This window comes from Poecile atricapillus, chromosome 14, assembly GCF_030490865.1.
Source record: "Poecile atricapillus isolate bPoeAtr1 chromosome 14, bPoeAtr1.hap1, whole genome shotgun sequence".
Taxonomy (NCBI): domain Eukaryota; kingdom Metazoa; phylum Chordata; class Aves; order Passeriformes; family Paridae; genus Poecile; species Poecile atricapillus.
This window is the reverse complement of record NC_081262.1, coordinates 6,001,076-6,022,872: the sequence shown is the minus strand read 5'-3', so window position 1 is coordinate 6,022,872 and position 21,797 is coordinate 6,001,076. Positions and strand designations below refer to the sequence as shown.

Genomic DNA, 21,797 nt, shown 5'->3' with positions numbered 1-21,797 from the left:
GCAAGAGCCAACCGAGCCCGCGGGGCGCCGCCGGAGCGGGGCCGGAGCCCCGCGGGTCCCGCGCGAGGCGTTCGGTTTCGGTACGCGGCCGTGCGGGGCTCCCTCCGCTCCCCGCCCGGGCCCGCACGGAGAGCGCAGGGCGCGGCCCCCAGCAGCCAGAGCCGGGGCGAGCAGCGGGGTCTCCGCCGCAGCGGTCGGGCAGGGCCCGGGAGCAGCACAGAGCCGCGGCCGGGCAAGGCCCGGGGGTAGCGCAGAGCCGCGGCCGCGGCGCTCTCCGCGCAGGTGGCGGCGGCCCTGCGGGGAGGCCGCGGCGGCAGCGCCGGCCGGCCCCTGTCTCCGCCCCTCCGGCCTCCTGGGGCGGCGGCGGCGGCCGCGGCGCTGTTCCCCTCCCTCTCTCGCTCCCTCCCCGGCTGCGGGGCTGTTCCCCCTCATGCGGATGTGACATTTCACGGCGTTACCGCAGCCGCCATTTTGAGGCACAGAGCGCTGGCGGCGGCGGAGCGGCAGCAGCGCGCCGGGGCTCGGGCGACGGGGGCGGCCCGCGGGCCGGGAGCGGCGAGCCGGGCGTCGGCCAGCGGCGGTGCCGGGGCGCCGGGGGGGGCGGGAGGGCACGGCAGGGGCCCCGCGGCGCCTCCCCGACTTCGCAGCGCCGCGGACACCTCGCCGGGGGAAGGGGAAGCGCCGGGCGCCGCCGGGCCCTGACTCCGGGTCTCCCGTTCCCCCCTCCCGGTTCCCTCCCCTCCGGCCCCCGGGGAAGCCGCCGCCCCCGGCCGGTCCCTCCTCCCAGCCCCTTTTCCCCGACCGGGTGCCGCCGCCGAGATTGGGCGAATAGCGAGCAAATACGTGCGCGTCTCGCTGCCTCCGCCGGCGCCCCGCTCCCTACTCGCCGGAGCCCCGCCGCAGCCCCCCGAGCCGGGCGCCCAGTCCCGGCCGCTGCCGAGGCCCCGCCGCTCCTCCGCCCCTTCCCCTCCCGACACAGGCCCGCAGCCCCCCGCGGGAAAGGCCCAGCCCGCCGCCGCCGAGCCCCAGCCCCAGCCCGACATGAACCACCATCAGCAGCAGCAGCAGCACCAGAAGCCCGGGGAGCAGCAGCTGAGCGAGCCCGAGGACATGGAGATGGAAGGTAAAGCCGGGCAGGGCCCGCGCCCTCAACTCCGCGGAGAGTTTCCCCCTCGCCCCTCTGCCCCGCTCCCGGGGCTCCCCCACCGCCGCGTCCCCTCGGGGACCCTGGGCCGCCCTCCGCGGTAAACACGCTCTGCCCGGGCCGCTCCTGCTGGCCCCGGCACCTCCGGGGCGCGGGGAGCGCTGCCCGGCGGGGTGCGGGGGGACGCCGGGGAAAGTTGCGGTGCGGGGCCGGGGAAGGCGGCCCGGGGGGCTCCGCAGGAATTCGCACCGCGGGAGGGGGAGGGCGCGGGGGAAGCGCCGCTACAAAAGGAGCCCCGCGCCCCCGGACCCTCGGAGCCTCCCGCCGGGCGTGGGGGCGAGCCGGGGGGGGGGCACGGGGGTCCGGTCAAAGTAGTTGCCGTGATCCCGGGCCAGGGTTTTTGCCCGGGGCGAGCGAAGGGGACGCGGCTGTCGCGGGGCTGCCCGGCGGGGCGGGCGGGGGGCTGCAGCCCTGCCCTGCCCGGCCGCTCATTGTATGCAGGCAGCTACGCTGCTCGCCATTTTTAATTAACCCTCCTCCGAGGGTTATTTACAGAACCCGCTGCCGGCCGGGCCTGCGCGGGTCGGCGGGCAGCGCTGGCCATGTGTAGCGCCTGCACAGCCCGCGGCCCGCATCCTGCACCGTCATGCAGTTGCGCTGGCTCCATAAAGGAGGCACTACGTTTGCATGTTCCCTACCCCCGTCCGGTGTAGTCTCCAGTGGTGCTTTTAGCGGGGCCTTTTTTTTTTTTTTTTCTCCCCCCCTCTTTTTTGCATTGTCGTGGTGTTTTTGCACGCCCTGCCCTCCTCTGAACAACACCTTCCGTCTGAATTTAACGCTGTAAAATTATTTTGAGCAAATGTACGGCAGGGTTTCGTTCCCAAAGGAAGGACGGCCACAGTGAGCTAGCTACTCGTACCGATTGACTTGGAGGTCAAAATCACCAACTACCTAAATATCGTTTAGAACGCCTTGCTGTGAAGATGACAATTCTCATTCAGCTGTTTTAGTGGAGAGTGACATAAATAGTAGCCAGCACAAGATATTTAGCTTGAAAACAGGACAATCGACTTAGCAAATGTATCTTTCTGCTAAATAATAGCCACTGAAATTGGGAGGAGTGAAGGTGTTTCAGTGAAAGTTTGTCACAGTGACTATGAGATTACATTTCAAGATTAGACAGTCATTACATAAAGCCTGTCTTTTTAAAACATAAGTGTTTATTTTATAAAATAATGGCTAAAAGTTATTTACTATCTAAGTTACTCTTAAGTTCTGTTTTATTAAAATCTCCAGATTGATGTTTCTATACAATGGGACAAATATGTAAAAGGAGGTGTTTTAAAATATATCTCCTATTTGTATACATACAAGTATTAGAATCTTGTGGGTTACAGTTTCCAGCAGATTGTTTGATAGTCATTATTAATCTGCATTTTCTCAGTGTCCTCTTCAAGTCCTTTAGAGTATTGACCATGTTTACTGTTTTTATTTTGAATTTTGTGGGCTGGATGCTCTACTATGCTGGGCTCAATATGACATGCTGGACATTTTTATGCAGTTTAAGGGAACTTCTGGATTGCACCACCTCTGCCATTGGGAATACAGTAGTCCAAAATACATGCAGAAATACTGTCATGGTGGTGAAAATCATGTTGGTGGCCACTTCCATTGGAGGGAAGAGTCTCTGCACATGTCAGCATAGTGACACTGAAAATACATCATTGTCTCAGAGATCTATTTCAAATCTGCTAGACCACATACAGCTGATTCCAACTGATATGACAAACTTGGTATTTTTTGAGACTTTACAGAACTGTCCATTTATGTAAAAACAAAACCAGAAAAGTTTAGCCTTTGGAGGTTTATTCCCATACTTGATTTTTCTTAGAGAAACATGTTAATTTTACCAGACTGCAGAGATCAGATTATTGCTAACTTTTATTAAAAGTTGACATCATGGGTATATATTAATTTAATGTGTAAAACAGTGTTCATCATCTTAATATATGGGTGTTTGTTCTTTCTTTAGGGATGTTTTCAAGCAGTGAGGAAAAGACTTAATAACATGTAGTTAGCTTAATTTTAACATGCACAGAGCAGTATTGGATGCCATTCTTCAGTGAGTGATCACATTAGATTTAGGAGGCATGTGAAGAATGCACAGTGGAAAATTGCACATCTTGATTTTAAATTACTTGAAGGTTTGCTTAGTCTGTGTACAGCTACACTAGATGAACAATTTTTAAAGAGTGAAAAAACAATTTCAGATGTAGTAATCAAAGTGTGGAATTAAACTCTTCAGGGTTGAATCAGATATGGTATTTTGAGTGTTTGCTCTCATGTCCCTGTTTTTCCTCTCCCCTTTCCCTTGTGACTAATTTACTCTTCCTTGATGACCTCATGAACGCCCTGTGTAAATGAAAGTACTACTGGACAGGGCTTTTGGACTTCACGAGAAATGAAGACATTCCCTTTAGAAAGAAAAATTTATCTGTGCATCACGAAGGAGAGAAACAGTGACAGCCGTGGTAAGGGCCAGGTACATGCTCAGCAGGACCAGGGTGATGTGGCCTCACTGCTTGCAGTACTTGCTGCAATGCTGTTGTGTTACCAGTCACCCCTTTGTGTATTTAGTCCTGTTACCTGTGGGTGTTAGTAATCAGCTTTAGCCTTACTGGCACTTGCCAGTAGTGATATGTGGACAGAGAATCTTTAAATTTCAGAGCACCATGGGGGTTGTGTCCCTGTAGCTGAAGGCAGCTACTTCCCAAGCTGAGGGGACACTTGGTCAACACAATGTTTGCTGCTGCTGGTTGTCCCCTCGTGTGCCACACCAGCAGTTGAGCTACTGCACCTTCCTGTGACGACTTTACAAATTATTACAAACACAAAGTGGGGGGTTGAAATGCAGCTCAGGTTGTTAATTGGATTCACCCTGTAGCCCCGTTTAGTGTTGTGTGAATGTGGGGAGGGTTTGGCATTGGGGCAGGAAGGAACAAGAAGGGCAGCTTTAAGTAGCACAGATGCTGACAATTACTTGGCCAAATTCTGTCACTGGCCCTGGATTCTGTGTGCACCCCTCATTTATTCACTGCTGCATAAAAGCATGTGATTCTGGCTGCCTTGGCTGCCTTTGGGCCAAAAAAGAGTGGGAGTGTGCAGATGAGCCGTTGGTGCCTGGGTGTTAGATAAATTAACAGTTTGGGGTGGTGATTAGTAAATTATCCTGTGGAAATTCTGAAGAGTTTATTTGTATGCAAAATTCATTTAGTGGAAGAAATAAATAGTATTTTTTTCTGTACTGTAAGTAGGGTGTGTAGTTTGCTTTATCATGCAAAGAATTAGGGCTCTAGCGCGTTGCTAGTGAGTTGCTCTATAAAGTGTAATTGAATCCAAGTCTGATACTTTATATATGCTTCCTCTGTAACATCTTTTCACAAATGTGTGAACTTCAAAGAACTCGACTTAATACAAATCAACAGTTATTGCATGGAATTCTTTCATGAAAAGTCTCATTTGCAGTTTAATAACCATAAGTTTCCCTTATTTATAATTTGAATCTGTTTTGTTTTAGGTTCAGCCTCTGCCTGTAGTTCCATAGGTATGTGTGTTTCTCATTAGGAAAGTTTCTTTCCTGAAGTAGCAACAGAGTGTCACAGGCAGGGAACATGCAGTGACTGTTAGTTCAGGTTGCACACTTGTGTTCTGTCCTTGTGGGACAGCCTCTCAGGCAGTGCTGTCTTTTAAGTTTTCCCTTAGTTTGGGCAATTTAAAATTTAGACATGAATTTCAGGTGGAATGATGCAAGATATGTACAAAAAAAAACCCCAGGAAAAATCTGACATGTCTGTGTGTATGTGAAAAGTTTAAAATCACACTGTTTTGCAGTTTCCCTGCAAAGTTTGTGCTTCTTGCTCGTTCCTGTTCTGCTCATTATTGACAGAATTTGCTAGATTTCAGGCCCACTGTGGAATACTGGTCTCAAATACTTAACTTATTTTTGTCTGTCTTCTGAATGCTTGCTTCCCTCCCATATTTTGTCCTCATTAGTATTCTCAATTCCTGGCAATTTAATGTCATTTGCATACATAACACAGTGTTCACTTCTTTTTCTGCTTGCTTCTATGCCTTCCTCCTGAAGGCCTGTCTCCCTCTTTTTCCCTGCACTCCTTTGCTGTCTTCCGTGTTGTTTGTGGCCAGGTGGTGAAAAAATGGGGCTATGTGTTTGAGAGGAGAATATGCAGACTAATTTCATTATACAGCTATGGGAATCTGTTTACATGTCGTTCCTGTCCCTTCTTTCCAGTGTTTTCCATAAAATAGATGATGGTCAAGCAAGGGAATATAAAAATGCTGATGCAGTGGACAACAAGCAAAATTAGGTTAATTCTGGGGTTATATCTAGAGCAAAGAACCAGGCCCAGCCTCTTACTGCCAGTAATGATCATGTTTGGTACCTCTGGAAACAGCTTGCTTGGCCTTGGGAAAAGATGTGCTTTGGATCATTCTCAAGTAGCCACTTCATGCGGACCAGGAAAACAGCCTTGGTGGCTTCTGAAGAGCACAGGCTATGTCTGGAGTTCCCTCTGTGCATTTTCCATAAACTGACTTCTCAGTAAGTTGTCAGATTTAGTAAACTCTCTGTGAAGAAGTGGAAATAGTGGAATAGTGGAAAATGTATGCAAGCTTCAGAGAGAAGTGTGATTGCGTGCTCCTCAGGATGAGCTGCGTATCTCAGACTTCCTTGCAGCATTCCAGTTGTTCCACCCTAATTTGGAAGCGGTAAAAAGTGCTCCCTGTTGTTCCTCAGGAGTTAAACAAAGTAGCAAGAAGTCAAGTTGTGTGATGAGAAGTAATAAGGGCCCAAACTACTTTAGAAAAGTAGGTGAAGATAGTTGCTTAAAACTAACCAAATCAGTTTAATTGCTGCAAAGTAATTTATCACAAGAGAATCTGAACAGTGCATCCAGCCTGTAGTAGTTAAACCAGTTTAGCCAGTACATCTTGCATGACATCATTCGATATTTGGGGTAAGGGTGAAAATGAACTAGTTTAAAGCTTGTGAAGCATCCAACTTTTCTTGAATGATAATAAATTTAAAATAGGGCATTGTTTGCTTTAGTTTGTGCTTTGAGGTGTCTCAGATCAGTTGCTTTAGTTTGACTTTGTATCTTGGGGCTTTAGGGCTTAGGGCTGTTGATTGTGAGGGAGTAAAACATTGGGTCCCTTGCAATAGAAGTTATTACCAATACATAGCAAGTGTGCTTTTTCCTCTGAAATATATATGTGTATTAATATATTCAAAATCTGCTGCACACTGATTTGACATTACCAGCAACAAGGTTAACAGTTATTATAAAGTCTTCTGACAAATAGAAGGGGGGCTGGAGATGGGCTATCTTATTTGTCAGGTTATTAAATATATAGTGTTGTTTCCTGAAACATTTCTGTTGGTCACTTAATGTATTTTGCTGCAGTGGTTATAGCATTTTAATTTCATATAGTAGCAAAAAGAGTGAAAATGCACCTAATCAGTGGCAATGGCTGTAGCATAATCTGTGTGTATTGTTGCAGGCTTAGACTGCAACATTTTAACATTTCTGCTAATCCATTTATTTTTTATCTTACTTTTCTGATGGTAATAAAACTATTTCTATGAGTTTAGAAAGATTGAATAGGGTTTGAATGACTTTTCAGCAAAATGAAGAATGGCCAACTTAGAATTAGTGTCTTATTCTGACTTGGATTTTTCTAGATTCACTAGAAGGCTGAGATTTTGTTGACTAGAAGTAATTTGGCTTGTGGAAATTAGTAGATAGATTTTGAAAATACTATGCTGACTATATACAGTTTGGGGAAGACAGTGTTAGCCTTACTGTGGTGTCTAAGAATCTTGGGGATTCTCTTCAGAATTTAAGAATACATTTGAAAACTGTTTTATATTGGACTTGATATGATCTAGAATACCACAGTTTGATTGTCCAGTGTAATAGCATGGGCATATTTGTTAGGCAAAATGTATTAAAAATATGGAGATTAAGTGATAAATTTTGAGAAAATTTAAATTCTATGCTGTAATCAATACAACATAGCTCAGTTAGTGTTTTTAATTGCTGTTTGGCAGCTGTTCTAAACATTCCTAAAATAAGTCTTTCCTGACCCATATAATAGTGAAGATTTAAACAAAACCATCATGCTCTGTAGAATCAAATGTCTTGGGAGAACAGGATGTTCACTGTCTGCAAACCTGAGTTCTCCCTGACTGCAGCTGTAAAGTGAGCTCCAGAGTGATGCCACTCAGAGAAGTTGTGCCAGGAGCATCCTGCTTAAATTGGGGAAGAAAAAACACTGTTCCCTCAGCCTGTTCTTGCATATGTGCTGGAGTATGGATCTAGACAGTCTCCCAGGTGTCCTGGACACCATCAGCTTTTCTGCACCATAAGCCGCCCCTCGGCTGGCACTCCAAAGCATAATGCAAGCCAGAGGAAGACAATGTGGACAGTGAGCTGGAATGTCATATGAGGAGAAAGTTCAAAATAGATTTTTTTTTTTATAGCAGTACTGCAGTGTTTTGCAGCCTAGGAGAGGTGATGAGTTTTTTTAATATAGTCACATCTCTTGGATATGAAACATAAAATTGCTGGGAAACAGAACTTGGAGCTTTATGTTGTATGTTAAGAGGTTTAATGAACTCCAGTAGAATTTGATTTAAATGCAGAAATCTGTGAAAATTATTAAGGTCATTTTTCATAATTTCTCTTTTCCTAGTGTAAATAGCAAAGGATGTGTAGGAGTATCATTGGTGTTCACTGAGCTCTAATCTAGATCATCTGATGATTTCACAAGGTGCAGTGTAAGGATGTTTTTTAAGGTTATGGCATCTCCAGCTGAGCATGTGTGTTTTGGTAAGGGTCTAAAGACAGTTCTGGTTTAGGGTTCTAAGTGTGACATTATCCTAATACAACAATTTGATGAATCTCTGCCTTGTTTGAAAAAAGGAATGGTTGTATTTTCCCACAACAGAGATTTTCATCCCCGTGCATTTCAGTGAGTTTTTTGATATTTCTAATACTGTTCAGGAGAGCTTTGGTGGAGATTTTGGAAAAAGTGTGAGAGTACCTATTAAAACTTAGTGATGGTTTTAAACTCCAAGTACAACTTAGGAGGTTAATATTCTTCCTGATAGATCAAGCGTTAGTGGTGTAAATTGATTTCATAAAATGCCTAGTCATCGAAATAAAAATGTACAGATGTTACATCTATCTTCAGTAGATAAGGTAACAAATTATGTTATTTATTTTAATATATGATATTTAAGAAGGGAGAAATCACATTTTTAAGAGGAGAAACAGACTTCCCAGTGTAAGACCAACATGTTGTTGTGGGAGGAAGCCACCCTGTCCAGGCACCGGGGCAGCTGTGCCACCCCCTCTTGTTGCTCCCATGTGCAGCTGAGCCCATATTCCTCAGCAGAGGAGGAGGACTGCTGGGTAGATGCTTGGAACTTGCCCATGTTCTGCAGTTCTCCCACTGTGCTGGACATGGTTGTGGCAGTGGCAGAGGCTTGTATGCCAGCATTCCAGTGTGCAGGTATTAGGATCTGAAGGTTGGTCACCCTGGGCCTGGGATCTGTATTTCCATGCATCACTGTTTTGCCCATCTGCTGTGGTAAGGGACCATTATGGATCTGGTCCTTCCAGGCTGTCTCAGCTCCCTGTATGACTGTGCTGTTTAGCACTATGCAGTTTTTGGACAGTAACCTGTTGCACTTTTTAGTCTTGACAGTCTCTAATTGCTTGAGAAGAATGAAGAGATTAAGAGTGAACATTTTATCTTATTTCTATTATTTTTTTTCTTCCCCTCCTCCATCTGAAAATGCATATTGTCTTAGTCAAGATGGAATTCTGAATCCTAGTACAGGGGCATGGTGATTTCTGCATCATCTTTGGTTTTTTTTTCCAAGACCTGAGATCATTTCATTTGGAGGTGGGGCAGAACTTGGATTCTTCTTTCCTGCTCACAAATCCAGACAGCTCTCTTGATGCAGCCACCTCTTTGCTGCTTAGTAGTTGTGAAATGTGACTCAGTTACTTATCACCAGATATTTCTGGTAACCATGATCAGGTAACAATTTTTAGGCACAAGTTTTCCTTCGGAGTGTATCTTAATTCTTCCAGTTGGGTAAATGGTTAATTTGCTTCTGTTACAGATGTTGGAGCTGACTGGACACTACAGGCTTCAGGTCCTAAGACAATGTGATGTGTACTTGTTGTAAAAGGAAATTTGCTTAAGCAGAGTCTGTGTGAAACTTTTACTGTTCATTAAATCAAGCTAAGGATTAGTTAGATTTCCTTCTTCCTTGGGAATAGCAAGGCACTGACCTCTTCTAAAGAATTTTTCACCTGGTTACGTGTTAGTTGCTTAATACTGTCAAGGGGTGAACCTAATTCTGGAGAACAGGAGAAACCATTAGAAGTTTGAACACAGAGATAACTCAAATGTGTCTGTATATTATATGAATTAAACAGTGGGTCACAAGGCATGTACAAAACCCTCCCTGCTAGTAGCAATTAGAGTAGTGGTGTTTCACAATTTCCATCTGCTTTCCTCTCCTTCTCATTCTTCCTGTGTGGCTTTCACCTCCTCTATTTCAGTCTGTTTCAAATACTTCTTGCACGCTGCATCAAAAAAAATAGTCCCCTTAGAACCTAATATAATACTTTGTAATATTTGTGTCATGCCACAAAGGTAACCATAAGCTTATGTGTTGGGGCTTTTTTCTTGGTTTTTTTCTTCCTAAAAGTGTCCTTATGGTTGAGGAATTAAAAATAAGAAACAGTAAAATCAAACCCAAATCTGCCAGAACTAAAAACTGACTAATAATTTTTTTTAAAAGTAGTTAATTCTGAAAGTTTAACCACAGAATTTTATAATCGTTTTTTTCCTTCGAATATACTTAAGTTCCATATTGATTTTAAAGTATTTCCTTATCCTCAGCAGATTTGTCTTGTTTTTTCAATGTATTTTGTTCATCAGGCTCACGCTTTGACCTAATACCTGTGCCCTGGAATGTATCACCCAAAGCAGGAGAAGGTGAAGGCGGGTGAAGACATCCTGGGAAGGATTCTTGTGGCTTCCCTCTGAAGGAGGGAAAGCTGTGCTGCTCCTTTGCTTATCAGCAGAGCTCTGCTGGGGAAACCCTCTTAATTTTGATAATAGCACAGATTAATGGGAAAATAATTAGAAAGTTGCACAACAATGGATCTCATTGTGCCTGTGTCAGTTGCCTGTTGATAAGCCATGACTGTTGTGTCCCCTGTGCTTGGCTGGAGATCAGGAGTCAGAGCCAGGGGCTCTTCAGTCCCTGCAGCTGAGCAGGAGCTGAGCTGGCTCTGGGGCATGTTGGGGTGTAGAGGTGGGAATGAGCCTGTTGGCATTGCCACTGAAGCAGGGTGTGTGGAACCTCAGCATCTGTCTTTAGACTTTTAAACTTGGGATAAAAACATTTCAGCTTTATTGGTCAGTGACCTCTCTTGCTGGATTAAGAAAACATTCCAACTAATTCTGTAAGACCTTTCAGCATCCTGCAGTTACAGTGAGCTGAATGCAGTGAGAGCCCACGCCTCAAATGGCAACTAACAATTAAAATGAGCAAAAATTTAGATATTATATGCCACCTTTGTAGAGCAAAACTGAGGTCAAACCCAAGAATAATATGTTATTCCTTGTAGTAAAACTTACTCAAGGTCTGAATGTGAGCTATGGGAGCCTTACTTGTCCAAATGTGTAAACACTTCCTTTTGCTGAAGAAGCTGTACCGGTAGCACTGAATTCAACACAGACTGCATATTGAAGGTCCATTTTGTTCAATATTATTATTATTATTATTATTATTATTATTACTACCTGTCTTTTGCTTAAATTAGCCTAGCAGAAGCCCACTTAGCAGGTGTGCATGCTTGACCTCTCTGGAGCCAGAGGTATCTCCCACATCCAAGGAGTCTCTTGACTGGTACAGTGTCAGGTGGCTGTGCAGCAGTCCAGCTGAGAATAATGCCTGCAAGAAAGAGGAACTTAACCCAAAATTGAGCACAAGCTGCAGGGAAAGTCCTTGATTTTGGTCTGGGCACCAGACTTCATTTTGTCAGATGACTTTTACATGCTGCTGAGAGCCAGGGGAAGAGTTGTTCCTAGTTCAGTTTAATGTTGCTACAGAGAAGAGGTTGTCTTCTAGAGCAGGGTTTTTTGACCTCTGTGCTTCCCTTTTGCCTCCTTGCTCATAAGGAGATGAATGAAGAGATCTGAATTTAAAATAACTTCCTTATTTTGTGTTTATTTTTAACCTAGCTCAGTTCACTGGTCTGCTTTATTGTTTGGCCCCCAGACAAGTGGGTCAACTGTACTGAGGAGGCAGGAGTAGGAGAAAATTCTTAAGCCATTAATGGCTTCTATAACTTGTTTTTAAAACATACCCAAGACCCTTTATGGGGCACCTGGACCTGTCTCTCCCCCAAGAAATGCATTGCAGGGCCATAGAAAAGTTCCAAAGGCATAAAATCCAAGTTTACAGAGCTCTTAGTGCAGACACATGGTTTTACCATTATAAAAATTGAATGTTGTTCACACTTCTGGGGGTGAAATTGTTCCTATTACAGGTCTGCTTCTGAATGTCTTCACTTCTTTTACTTCTTTTTTTCTTTTCTTCCCACAAGGGTATTCCTTATAGCTTAATATAGTTTCTTGCATTTTCCAACTTGGAGATACATCTGAAGGGTCTTCAGTTTTTTCACGTGTACAAAGTAGGTTACTATTTTCTGATTCAAGTACATATTAAAAAGTCAAACAGTTATCTAATTTAAATTATAAATTTAAATAATGATATAAAGTATAAATTTAATAATTTAAATTAAATTATGATCTAAATGTATTTGTGGGGCTTTTAGTCTCCTGTCCAAGTTGTCTTTTCATGTGGGATAAAAATTTCCAGCTTGCATTCAGACCTGGAGTTGGTGTTTATTGCAGCTGTTTGATCAGCCAAGGTTTCTGGCCAGTGTAATGGTACTAATTTAAACAGGAGACATTGCTTTCTGGAATATGGTTGTATAAGAAAGGTTTTTAGCAGGTGTGTTAGAAGCAGAGAGTTTCAGAGTTAACCTGCTTCCTGATCTGGAAAGCTTGCAGAAGAAGATGCATGAAATTTCTGTCACTTTGGATACAGCTTAAAGCGTGCCTATTGCTATTAGCATCACATTCACAGCTTAGACCTAAGAGGGTAAAACTGGCTTAGAACTGATGAGCTTAATGCTAGACAGGGTCTAGTTAGCATAGCTGGAGCAAATGTTGGCAGAGATTACCTGGGCTAATGCTAATTTTTGATCTCTCATTTTTAATATACCTTGAAATGCACATTAACCACCTCAGATGCATGCTTTATTAAATCAAAGGATGGGTGTACAATAGAAGTATTTAAAATTTTGGCAGCATACAGCTTTGTAAATAGATATTTGTGTTTTCTGGAGTAAGAAATTTTTAAAAGTAAGTGGAGTTGTTGAGCAATTATGGTTGATTTCTACCCTAGATATGGACTGTTGCCTTCTGTGAGAAGCTAGCTAAACTCTTGTAAACTTGCTGCTGGTAATGTGCAGTTTTGATTTCTACATCATGCTCAGAAATTTGGGGAGGGTTTGCTTCTCCAGTGGGGATGTACTGCACCCCATAGGCAGTTAATGTGGCCCCTGTCCTGTTCCTGACAGCTCTCCTTCCCAGGGAGCCATCTCCCAGCTGGGTGACCTGTTAGGGTGGCAGGACACTGCTCTGTGCCCCTTTGTTTCCCAGGTGAGGGTGCACCAAAGGCAGAGGAAGGGCTGCATGGGAGGAGAAGCTTTGAAAATACATAACTGCTTCCAAAATAAAAACTGTGCCCTACCTCCTGGTCCAGTTCAGAAGGGTAGCTGGAGAAGTGGGCAGCTGGGAAGAATGCCTTGTTATTGGTTGCAGTCTTGTCTAGGTGCTCTTTGGACCTGAACAGAGGAGAGGCTGAAGGGATACCTGCTCCTTTTTCCTGCTGCCACTGAGAAAGAAGATGGTTTGTTAACTGCCTGCCAGGCAGGGAGTGGTGCCAGCACTCAGCTAACATGGAATTTTTAGTGGTATATGTTCACTTCAGAAGTTCAGCTTATATGCAGAAGATGCTGTATACTTGGCTGTGTTGAGAGGGCTTGAATTTTCTGGGAGCTGGAATGCTTTCCTTACCCTACTGTTTTCTTTCCCATGTTAATTCACTCACCAAGATCTTTAAGTCCTGCAGTGGTTGAATGCATGCAGGTGCCTCCTTGGTCTGCAGAGAAATTTGGACTGTCTCTGTAATCTTCAGCAGCAGCAAAAGCTATTTTAAGATGCTATTTTAATGGTAGTTCAGCACCTGAATATACCTGAATAATTTGATTTATGGCCTACCCAGATTGCTTAATGACTTTTTGTGTTGTAAGATTTGGGAGAAAATAAAAGTTGCTGTAGATATGCCACTTGTAGTGGTGAGAAATACCTTCTCCTTTCCACAGAGTTCTACCAGCTCTTTGAGATGTCTGTTTTCAAGCAACAATAATAGAATATAAGGATTGGAGTTAAGGTGTTTTGAGCTATACTGAAGCGCATTTTACCATTTTTAAGAAGTTTGTAGAGCACCAGTGAGATAGCAGGAGCCAGCAGGCCAGGAACAGCTCTTGTGTGCACATCGTGTACCTGCCATCTGTGTACATCATGTACCTGCCGAGGTTTTCACTCATCCTCTCTGTATTTCTGAACAAAAGTCAAAAACTGAAAACCCTTAATGCCCTAGATGCTTTTTGTCTCCTGGTTTTATTTCTGTTTCTCCCTGAAGATAAAGCATCATGAAGGTTACAGACCTGTGTAAGCGCAGATTCTGATTGCTGGATGTGGAAAAACTATTGCTAATCCTGTTCAAGATCTGGCCAGACCAAGTACACTAGTATGTGAAATAAAATGTAGAGTAGTTTCTTTGATTTCAGATAAAGTATTTATATAAATCAAGTATTACAATAATAATGTCAGTAATACTAAAATAATCCTAAATTCTATAAATAATACCAGTACTACTGTTTCTGATTTAGTCCTCATGTACCAAACAGTGTGAAAGCTGTATCCTTGTTGAGTCAATCTGATTGCAGTGTTGTTAAAACTGATAACAGAAATCTCATGGAAACTCTGCACATCCAGCAGACTTTTTTCTCTAAAAGGAATGTCATAATTGTCCCTAGAGCAGCAGTTGTAACATGCAGTTAATGCAATGCAGGCAGTGCTGTTGTGTAGTAGGAGTTTGTCACTCCATGCTGGTTCTTAATCTCGGCTGCAGAGGGATGCCAGGATTCTGCTGGAGTGCGTGGGACCAGTGTCTTGAGTTTGTCTGCATGTGTGCAAATGCATGGGGGATGCACTTATTGGTAGATGTGGAATAATCTTTCCTCTTCCCCAGTAGCTGGAGCTCAGCATTCAAGTGGAAGTTCCCTGTACAGCTCAGCAGGGTGAGCTCAGTGTTGTGCCTGAGAAGGAAATTTGCACGGATTGGGAATATGCTCAAACTTCAGGGGTAATGGAGACAGGGAATTGGAAGCACTATTGGCATTGAAATCCTTACATTTGTAGCCTTTCTTTTTGCTTGAGAAATCAGTGGAGTTGATTGCAAATAGGATTTGCAGAAAATAATGAAAATACCCTTCCCCACAATTATAAACCCAAATTTGGCTGTGAGCACTGGATGTGTTAGGTATGATGGCAATAGCAAAAGCTAAAACCAGGCACCTGTAAGTTAATTGAAAGGTGTTTCTCTTTTTTCTGGGGTCATTTATTCTGTGTCAGCACTTTGAGGTAAATATTTTAATTTTCAAAGAAGAGGCATTTGCAGTGTTTTAAACACTGAACACCTTTTTATCTTGCATTGTGCAACCCAGCAGCAGTGGATGTGGTATTTTCCCTGTGTGTGTGCAGCCTGGTCCTTGGGGTGCATTGCCTATCTCCTGCAATTCAGCTGCAGGTGGCTTAAATCCCAGGGCCCTGCTTTGAAAAGGGCAGTATGGGGAGGTCCTACGACTTGATAGAAGTTTTCTGATAAAATCCTAGAGATCTCTAGCATCCCACAGATTATCATCTAGATGTTTAGAGAAATATCTTGTTTACCCAGATTGTCAAAGTGAAACAGAAATATACTCACCCTGTCCTCTTGTCTGTGTTTCTCTCTTTTTGGTCTTGTGGGGTTTCTTTGATCTTAAAGTTTGCTGAAAATGCATCAATAATAAAACATACATAGGGACATTAAAATACCTGAGCGTGGCCATATGAATTAATAGTGTATGTTTATTTTAACATTTTTATGGTCAAAGGACGTAATGGGGGAAAAAGGTACATCTGCTAGGTAAAAATCTAGACAGTGTGTTGTGTCTAATGGGGTTTGTGAACAAGCCTAAACAGGTGAAAACTCTCCAGTTACATGTGCATAAATAAATTTCTTGTTGTGTAGCTTAGGTGTTTGGAGCATGCCAGTGTTGTGTTACCACCCAGATAAACACAGTGCTGCCACTTGTAGCCACCTGGTTTCTGTAGGTAAGATAACTGAATATTCTTTCAAAGGGTTGGTTTGGTTCTTTTGCTAGTTGAGAGCTGTGTCACAGAGAGTGGCTTCTCCTCCCTGATAACCTCCAGCAAAATAACCACTGAAGTAACCATTGTCTTTTCAGTCCCTGTCTATTTTATCTTCTTTTTAAAAATTGTCTTTTATATCTCTGCTTATTTTTTATTGCAAAGACACAGTGTGTCCCTTCCTTTCTTTCAGAGAAAAAGTTTCCCCTTCCGGAAGGGATAACAGTTGCAGTTAAATTATTACTGTCTTTAGTAATTCTTAAATGCTACTCTAATTCTGACTTTGACCAATAACATCTGGGGTTTGTTTCAGGTTTGGGTGAGACCAGACTGTAATGGCATTTAAATTGTAACTCTCTGCTTCAGTTCAGTTAATTTAGTCCCTTTTCAGTGAAAAACCTGCAAATAATGCACATTAACGGCAGATACTTTTTTTTTTTGGTATGTACTTCTGTTTCTTCAGCAAGATCTCTTAAACCATGTCCACTCTGCTTCTGAGAGAAGGAACATCCTTATGGCTTCCTAATTGAATTTTTTTGGTGAAAAAGGTCTGGAGCTAAGCAAGTGCCAGGAATTACATACTAGAGAGTTTGTGGTGTACCTCTGTGTTTGGGTTTATTTTTCTCTTCTTTCCTGTGATCCACTGCCAGGCACTATCCCATGCTCACACCCCTTCAAGGAAAACTCTTAGCAGTTTTAAAGTCATGGAAAAGCAGTCCAGGAAAAAGAGAGGCAAGGAGGGTCCAGTAGTGAGAAGGACTGCCAAAAAAAAAATCTGCATTTGTATGCCCCAGAGATATACTGCAAATAGTGAGAGCTGTGGGGTAAAAGTTGTAGCAGGAAATGTAAATGGACTAACTGGAGCAAAAGAAGTGTGAGTAGTGAGGGTTTCCGTCCCAGCTGTGTGTGAGGCTGTAGTGGCTGATGACGACACAGACCACAAAACGCTGAGTTATTGCAGAGAAAAAGACAGAGTTTGGAGTAAACTTAAGGGACTTTGGGTTGTCCTGAGACAAAGGAAGAATCATTCATCATCAATAGGATAAGGAATTTGAGATACAGCTTAATTCAGTGATGGTGTTTATACCAGCTTCTAGCCAGAGGCAAAGCAGGAAGACAGTAATTAATTTTGGAAGTCCTCAGAATTTGCTTCAGATGAGTGGCACTAGCAGTGGAGTGAAAATAGAAGTAGTTGGGAAGATTTACCAGAAAGAATAGAGTATTGAGATTGGGAGTGTATTTCTGGAATTAGGGTGTTCTGTAAAGCATAAGAAAGATGTAGTTCGCTGAGTGACGTGCAGTAGCCAACTGTCCTAAAATGTGTTTTCAAGTCTGTTTTGTTGCCTTTATGTTCTAAGAATAGGTGACCAGAAAGCTATTGAAATACTGTCTGAGGATTTGGTTCATGAAACAAAAAATAAATGTAATATGTAGTAAGAAAGTAAATATGCAACAAACATGTGAGCAGTGAAATAAAATTTCCTTTTCAGAATGTATTTCTGATGAAAAATGTGCTAATTATAACTGCTGCCACATGTGAAGTAACTCAGTTTTCCAAAGAAAAAGGAGACTTTTGACCAACTTGTTTTGTTTCCCTTTACAAGGGAAAACTAATTTGGGTGATTATTTGGGATGGTGGCACATCAGGACATTACTGAGAGCACTGAAATATCCAAGAGCCAGACCATATACAATAAACTCCATCAGAAGCATCATTATCCCTTCAGCCCTGCCATTTGGTTGCTCCTTAAAATGAAATTAAAATAAAATTACATAGGTGTGACATCTTCCTTCTTGAATGCATCTTTCAAATTTCTGTTTCTGAAATAGTTGTTTGCATAAACCATGTAGTTTTGAAGTCTGCAGATGTTACTGTATGAGGCACAGCGTTCAAGAAGCTCTGTCTGTGATGCAGTTCTAAAAGATGGCTGGTTTAGAGTTCCAGTGTGTATCACTAGGTTCTTCTTTATTCTTGTTTGTACTACAAGTTGCTCAGCTTTGGAGATCTGAATTTGGCTGTTCACAGCTAATGTGCCTGTGGAGGAGTACACAGCAGTTTCTTTTGCCTTGTGGATTTCAGTGGGTTTGTGTTAGGATTTGGAAAAGCAAGTTAGCCTCAAAATCTGTATATGGCTGGGTGTGTATACTGTTTTCTCTAGAATACAAAGTATAACTTCATTCCTGATTGTGATTGCTTAGCAAATAGGCCTGGGGAAGTAGGGACTTGATTCTGTGGTCCCATGGCAGCCTGTTTGGCACCAGAGCAGCTGGTTGGCTATTTAACACTGAATAGTTAAACAGGAAAAGCTTTTTCAGTCACTTAAAAGTTTTCTTTTGTTTTCAGTAAGAAAAGAATGCGACTTAAAATTGCTGACAATGAAAAAGTGATAAAATTGTCAGTGGAGTGCTTAACTGAGGATTATGAAGTTCCCCTTCTGCATTCTTTTAAGAATTCCATGGTAAATAGTGGAGACTGACACCCGAAATTCCATATAAAACAGTTTTTCAGCTGTGTTATTTGTTTGAAGAAAGTTGCTCTCCATATAGACAGTATTAAATAATTAACACTGTTTAGTGCTAATTTTGGTGTCTGCTAACATTTGGATGTTTTCAGTACAGTAACTTTCATCTTCAAAGCAGTAAAGTGAAGCTGATCTTCAGAACATTTTACAACAATAATCAGCTCTTTCTTAGAACCTAAGTAATAATTTTCTTGCATTAACACTTGGGGATAGAAAGGTTGCTGTCTGAATGGAAAGGAAAAATAAAGGTTAAATCTTAGTTAAAACAAGTGCTGAAGAAAGTGTAAACTGCTTTGGAATTTAATGATTCTGTTGTAGAAACTGAGGAAAACTCCTGGATCAGTGCTCTGTTAAGGCTTCTAAAATTATTTTAATGATTGCTAGTGGTTGTGCTACAAAGTAGAAGAAAGCTGCCACCTGGCAGATGATTCAGTAGATTAAGGCTGGCCAGAAATGTAGTGGCTGGGGTTTCTTGGCAGTGTCTAGACCCCAAAATCTTCATGGAGACTGCAGTCAAAATGGGACATGGATGGAGGGAGGGGGATTTCCAAATGGGAGCAAGATGGGGTAAAAGCCACCCCACAGTCTCTGCTCCCTGGGACACCAGCCCTGAGCCTTTTGTGTGTTCAGGGCAGGGGGATCACCAAATCCCCGATCCCAGCTGGGCACCCTTTCCATGCACAGTCATTCCGTGTTCATCCTCTTCCGTCTGTGAAGCTTTTGGAGACAGTGCTAACAGGCAAGGCTGGAAAATTGAGTTTATTAAGGAGCAGCCCCAAAAGCTCCTGGGAACCATGTCTTTTAGGAATCTGGGAAATACAGGGGAGAAGAGAGCTCTGAAATCTATGTCTTAGAGAACAAAAAAGCAGCTTCTTTTCCAGATCACCCCATTTGAGAAAAGGAACATTTTTTGTTTTGCTCATTTTGCAGTTGTTAATTTTAGATGAGAAGATAATTACTTCTTGTTAATTACATAGAAAACAAATGTTAAAATTAACATAAAGTGTAGATTTTTTTTTGTAGTAGGAATCTCTTAAAATCATAGTTTACTGTTACGCTTGAAATGTATCTGTTACTAAACACAGTGAAAAGTGAATTTCAGTAGAAACGAATGATTTTGTCAGCAGTGCTCCCCGTATGGCTGGCAGGAAGCAGTAAATGTTCCTGTGTTACCAGGCCGTGCACGTGTGCATGTGTATCAGTTCACATAAAAGACTTAACAGAACAACCTCAAACCTCAGGCCTTCAATGGTTTAATTGTTGTTGTCGTTTTCCCCACGGTTAATCTGCACTTGTAAAAGCGACCCTGATGTGAGGTTAGGATTTATCAGCACCGGCACCCCACGCTAATTGGTTCAGCTCTGCACTTCACTGCGCGGCGCTTCTTCACAGCAGAGGCTGCTCCAGTGGTTCCCTGCCCAAACCAGGAGGAACCTCACCTGGGCCTGTGGGGCTGATCCTGCTCCCAGCCCCACACTGCCCGGATGCTGCTCCAAACTGGGAATGTTTTTCCTGAAGTGGAAGGGAAGCGTGACTTGGGCCTGCTCTTTATTTTGAAGGAAAAGTGCCAAACATTTTGGCAATAGGCATTTCTTATCTGTGTAGAGCTTTATAGATGATGCAAAACTGTGTTCTCAGTCAAGAATTTTGGGTTTGTTTTTTTTTATACTTTAGGCTAGTAACACGGGGTTTTTGTATGAATGTTCAAAAGTTCCTTATGGAAACCCTGAATATTTGCATAAGATTAGCCATCCTGGATTGAGCAAAAATCGTTTAACTTGGTGTGTTGTGGCCTGTCAGTGGCAGATGCTGATGTTAAACATGAGTGCAGGGGAGGGATGGCGAGTTCCCTTCCCTGCTGTGCACACCCCGAGGGTGTCTGAGCCTGGCCATGCCGCCTCTGTACCTTTTCACTGCTCCTCATAGAATCTTCTTCCATTCACTGCATCGCCTTTGGAAGTGAACTGGGAATAATAACTGCTTTGTGTAAGTTCACTGTGCTGCTGCATTTTGAACACCGAGTGCAGCCTGGTTAACAGCCTTGCTTCCCTCCTCCATCTTGGAAAGGTATAGGAGAAGTAAAGAAGTTACAACAAGGAAAACAAAGATGGTACAAGGTATCAAATGTCTGTTTAGTGGTATTGGCTGAGTAGATTAGGAAGGGTCCTGGATAACCAAGGAAAGAGATGCTAAAAGTGTGGAGAGCAGATTTTATTTCTTTAAACTTGCATTCTAGTAGTTTAATATGAAGTCCCTTGAGTACTATAAGTAGTAGAAAATCCCATATCCTCCTCTAGTTATGAAGAAGCCAAACCAGCATACACAACAGGCTTGATTTATGGTTCTTCTGTATAAACAATATCTTTATGCTTCCATATTACATTTCAGATTGCTGTAGTACTCACTGTGCTAATTAGAGCCTGCAACTCCTGCTTGCAGAAGCCACCACCTCAAGAAAAGCATAGTCAGACACTGTACTACTGAGATTTTCCAGTTGTGCATCCCAACTGGGCAGTGTATGCATCCAGTGGCATGGCAGAGATCACCTCTCCTTGTGTCCTCAGGAACACAGTTTTTACATTTTTCTAATTCGACATGGGACTGCCGATCAAGTCTGGAGATGCTTTGGCCTGGGATTTTAGGCTGCTTTGCTGTAACAGTCACCTCTGAAACACATTCCATAGTTATCCTCAAAGGAGTACTTTCTTGTGAGTGTATTTGGTTTTGATACCTTTACTGTGCAGCAAAGAAGCCTGGATTTAAGCTTGTTTGTGTTGTCAGGTGAGAAGGAAATATGATTAACTCTGCTTGCCTACTTTTTCACAGTTTTATATAGTTTTTAATGTTTTTTTCCTGAATCTGATTTATTTGCCTTTCCCTCTTCTCACTAAAGCTTAGTCTAGTACTACCAGCTGCCTGCAACCACTGAGTCAAACTCCATGAACCTGGAATACCTTGTGTATGTATCCATTTCTCTGCACAGCCAGGAGCATAAGGAAGAAGAGGGAAAACAAGATCAGTGTTAGTAAATCTCCAATAATAAAGGAAGACCTTTAAAAGCATTGCTGAAAATAACAGGAAGAAATGCTGGCGGTGTTAGATCCCTAAATGTGAGGGTTTGGGCACATTGCACAGTTTCTGTGGCTTGGATCTTTTCTGTTAAAAGGTAAATTAAAAGATGGGGCTAAAGTAGGTGGTTCTTTGCTCCTAGTGCCTATAAAATTAATTCCAGTGCAAATCCATATTGTTATCCAGTGTTGTTCTCAACTAGGAAATTAATTTTGCTTTTAAACTCCAACATGGACAGATCAACAGCGTTTCAACAGTTTAAAAATCACATCACTATTAGGAAAATAAATTCAAGCTACCTTCCTGTGCTACTGCTAGTGTGAGCAAAACTCAACGTGCTTCAAGGCTGAATTCAGGAGTGAGCAGTGCAATTAGCATTTGCTGTAAGGATTAATCTGGTCTCAAAA

At 43.0% G+C, this 21,797-nt stretch overlaps 1 protein-coding gene across 2 annotated transcripts in view; it reads left to right on the top strand.

The window, feature by feature from the left end:
* Positions 1-582: 582 nt before the first annotated feature.
* USP7 (ubiquitin specific peptidase 7) overlaps positions 583-21,797 on the top strand; it is a 69,566-nt gene continuing 48,351 nt past the window's right edge. The window contains exon 1 of one of the 2 annotated variants that reach the window (XM_058849415.1): positions 583-1,123. In XM_058849415.1, coding sequence (XP_058705398.1) covers positions 1,042-1,123 — 82 coding nt within the window. In that variant the 5' untranslated portion in view covers positions 583-1,041. The remainder of the gene's footprint in view (positions 1,124-21,797) is intronic. The other variant, XM_058849416.1, reaches the window with a different exon arrangement.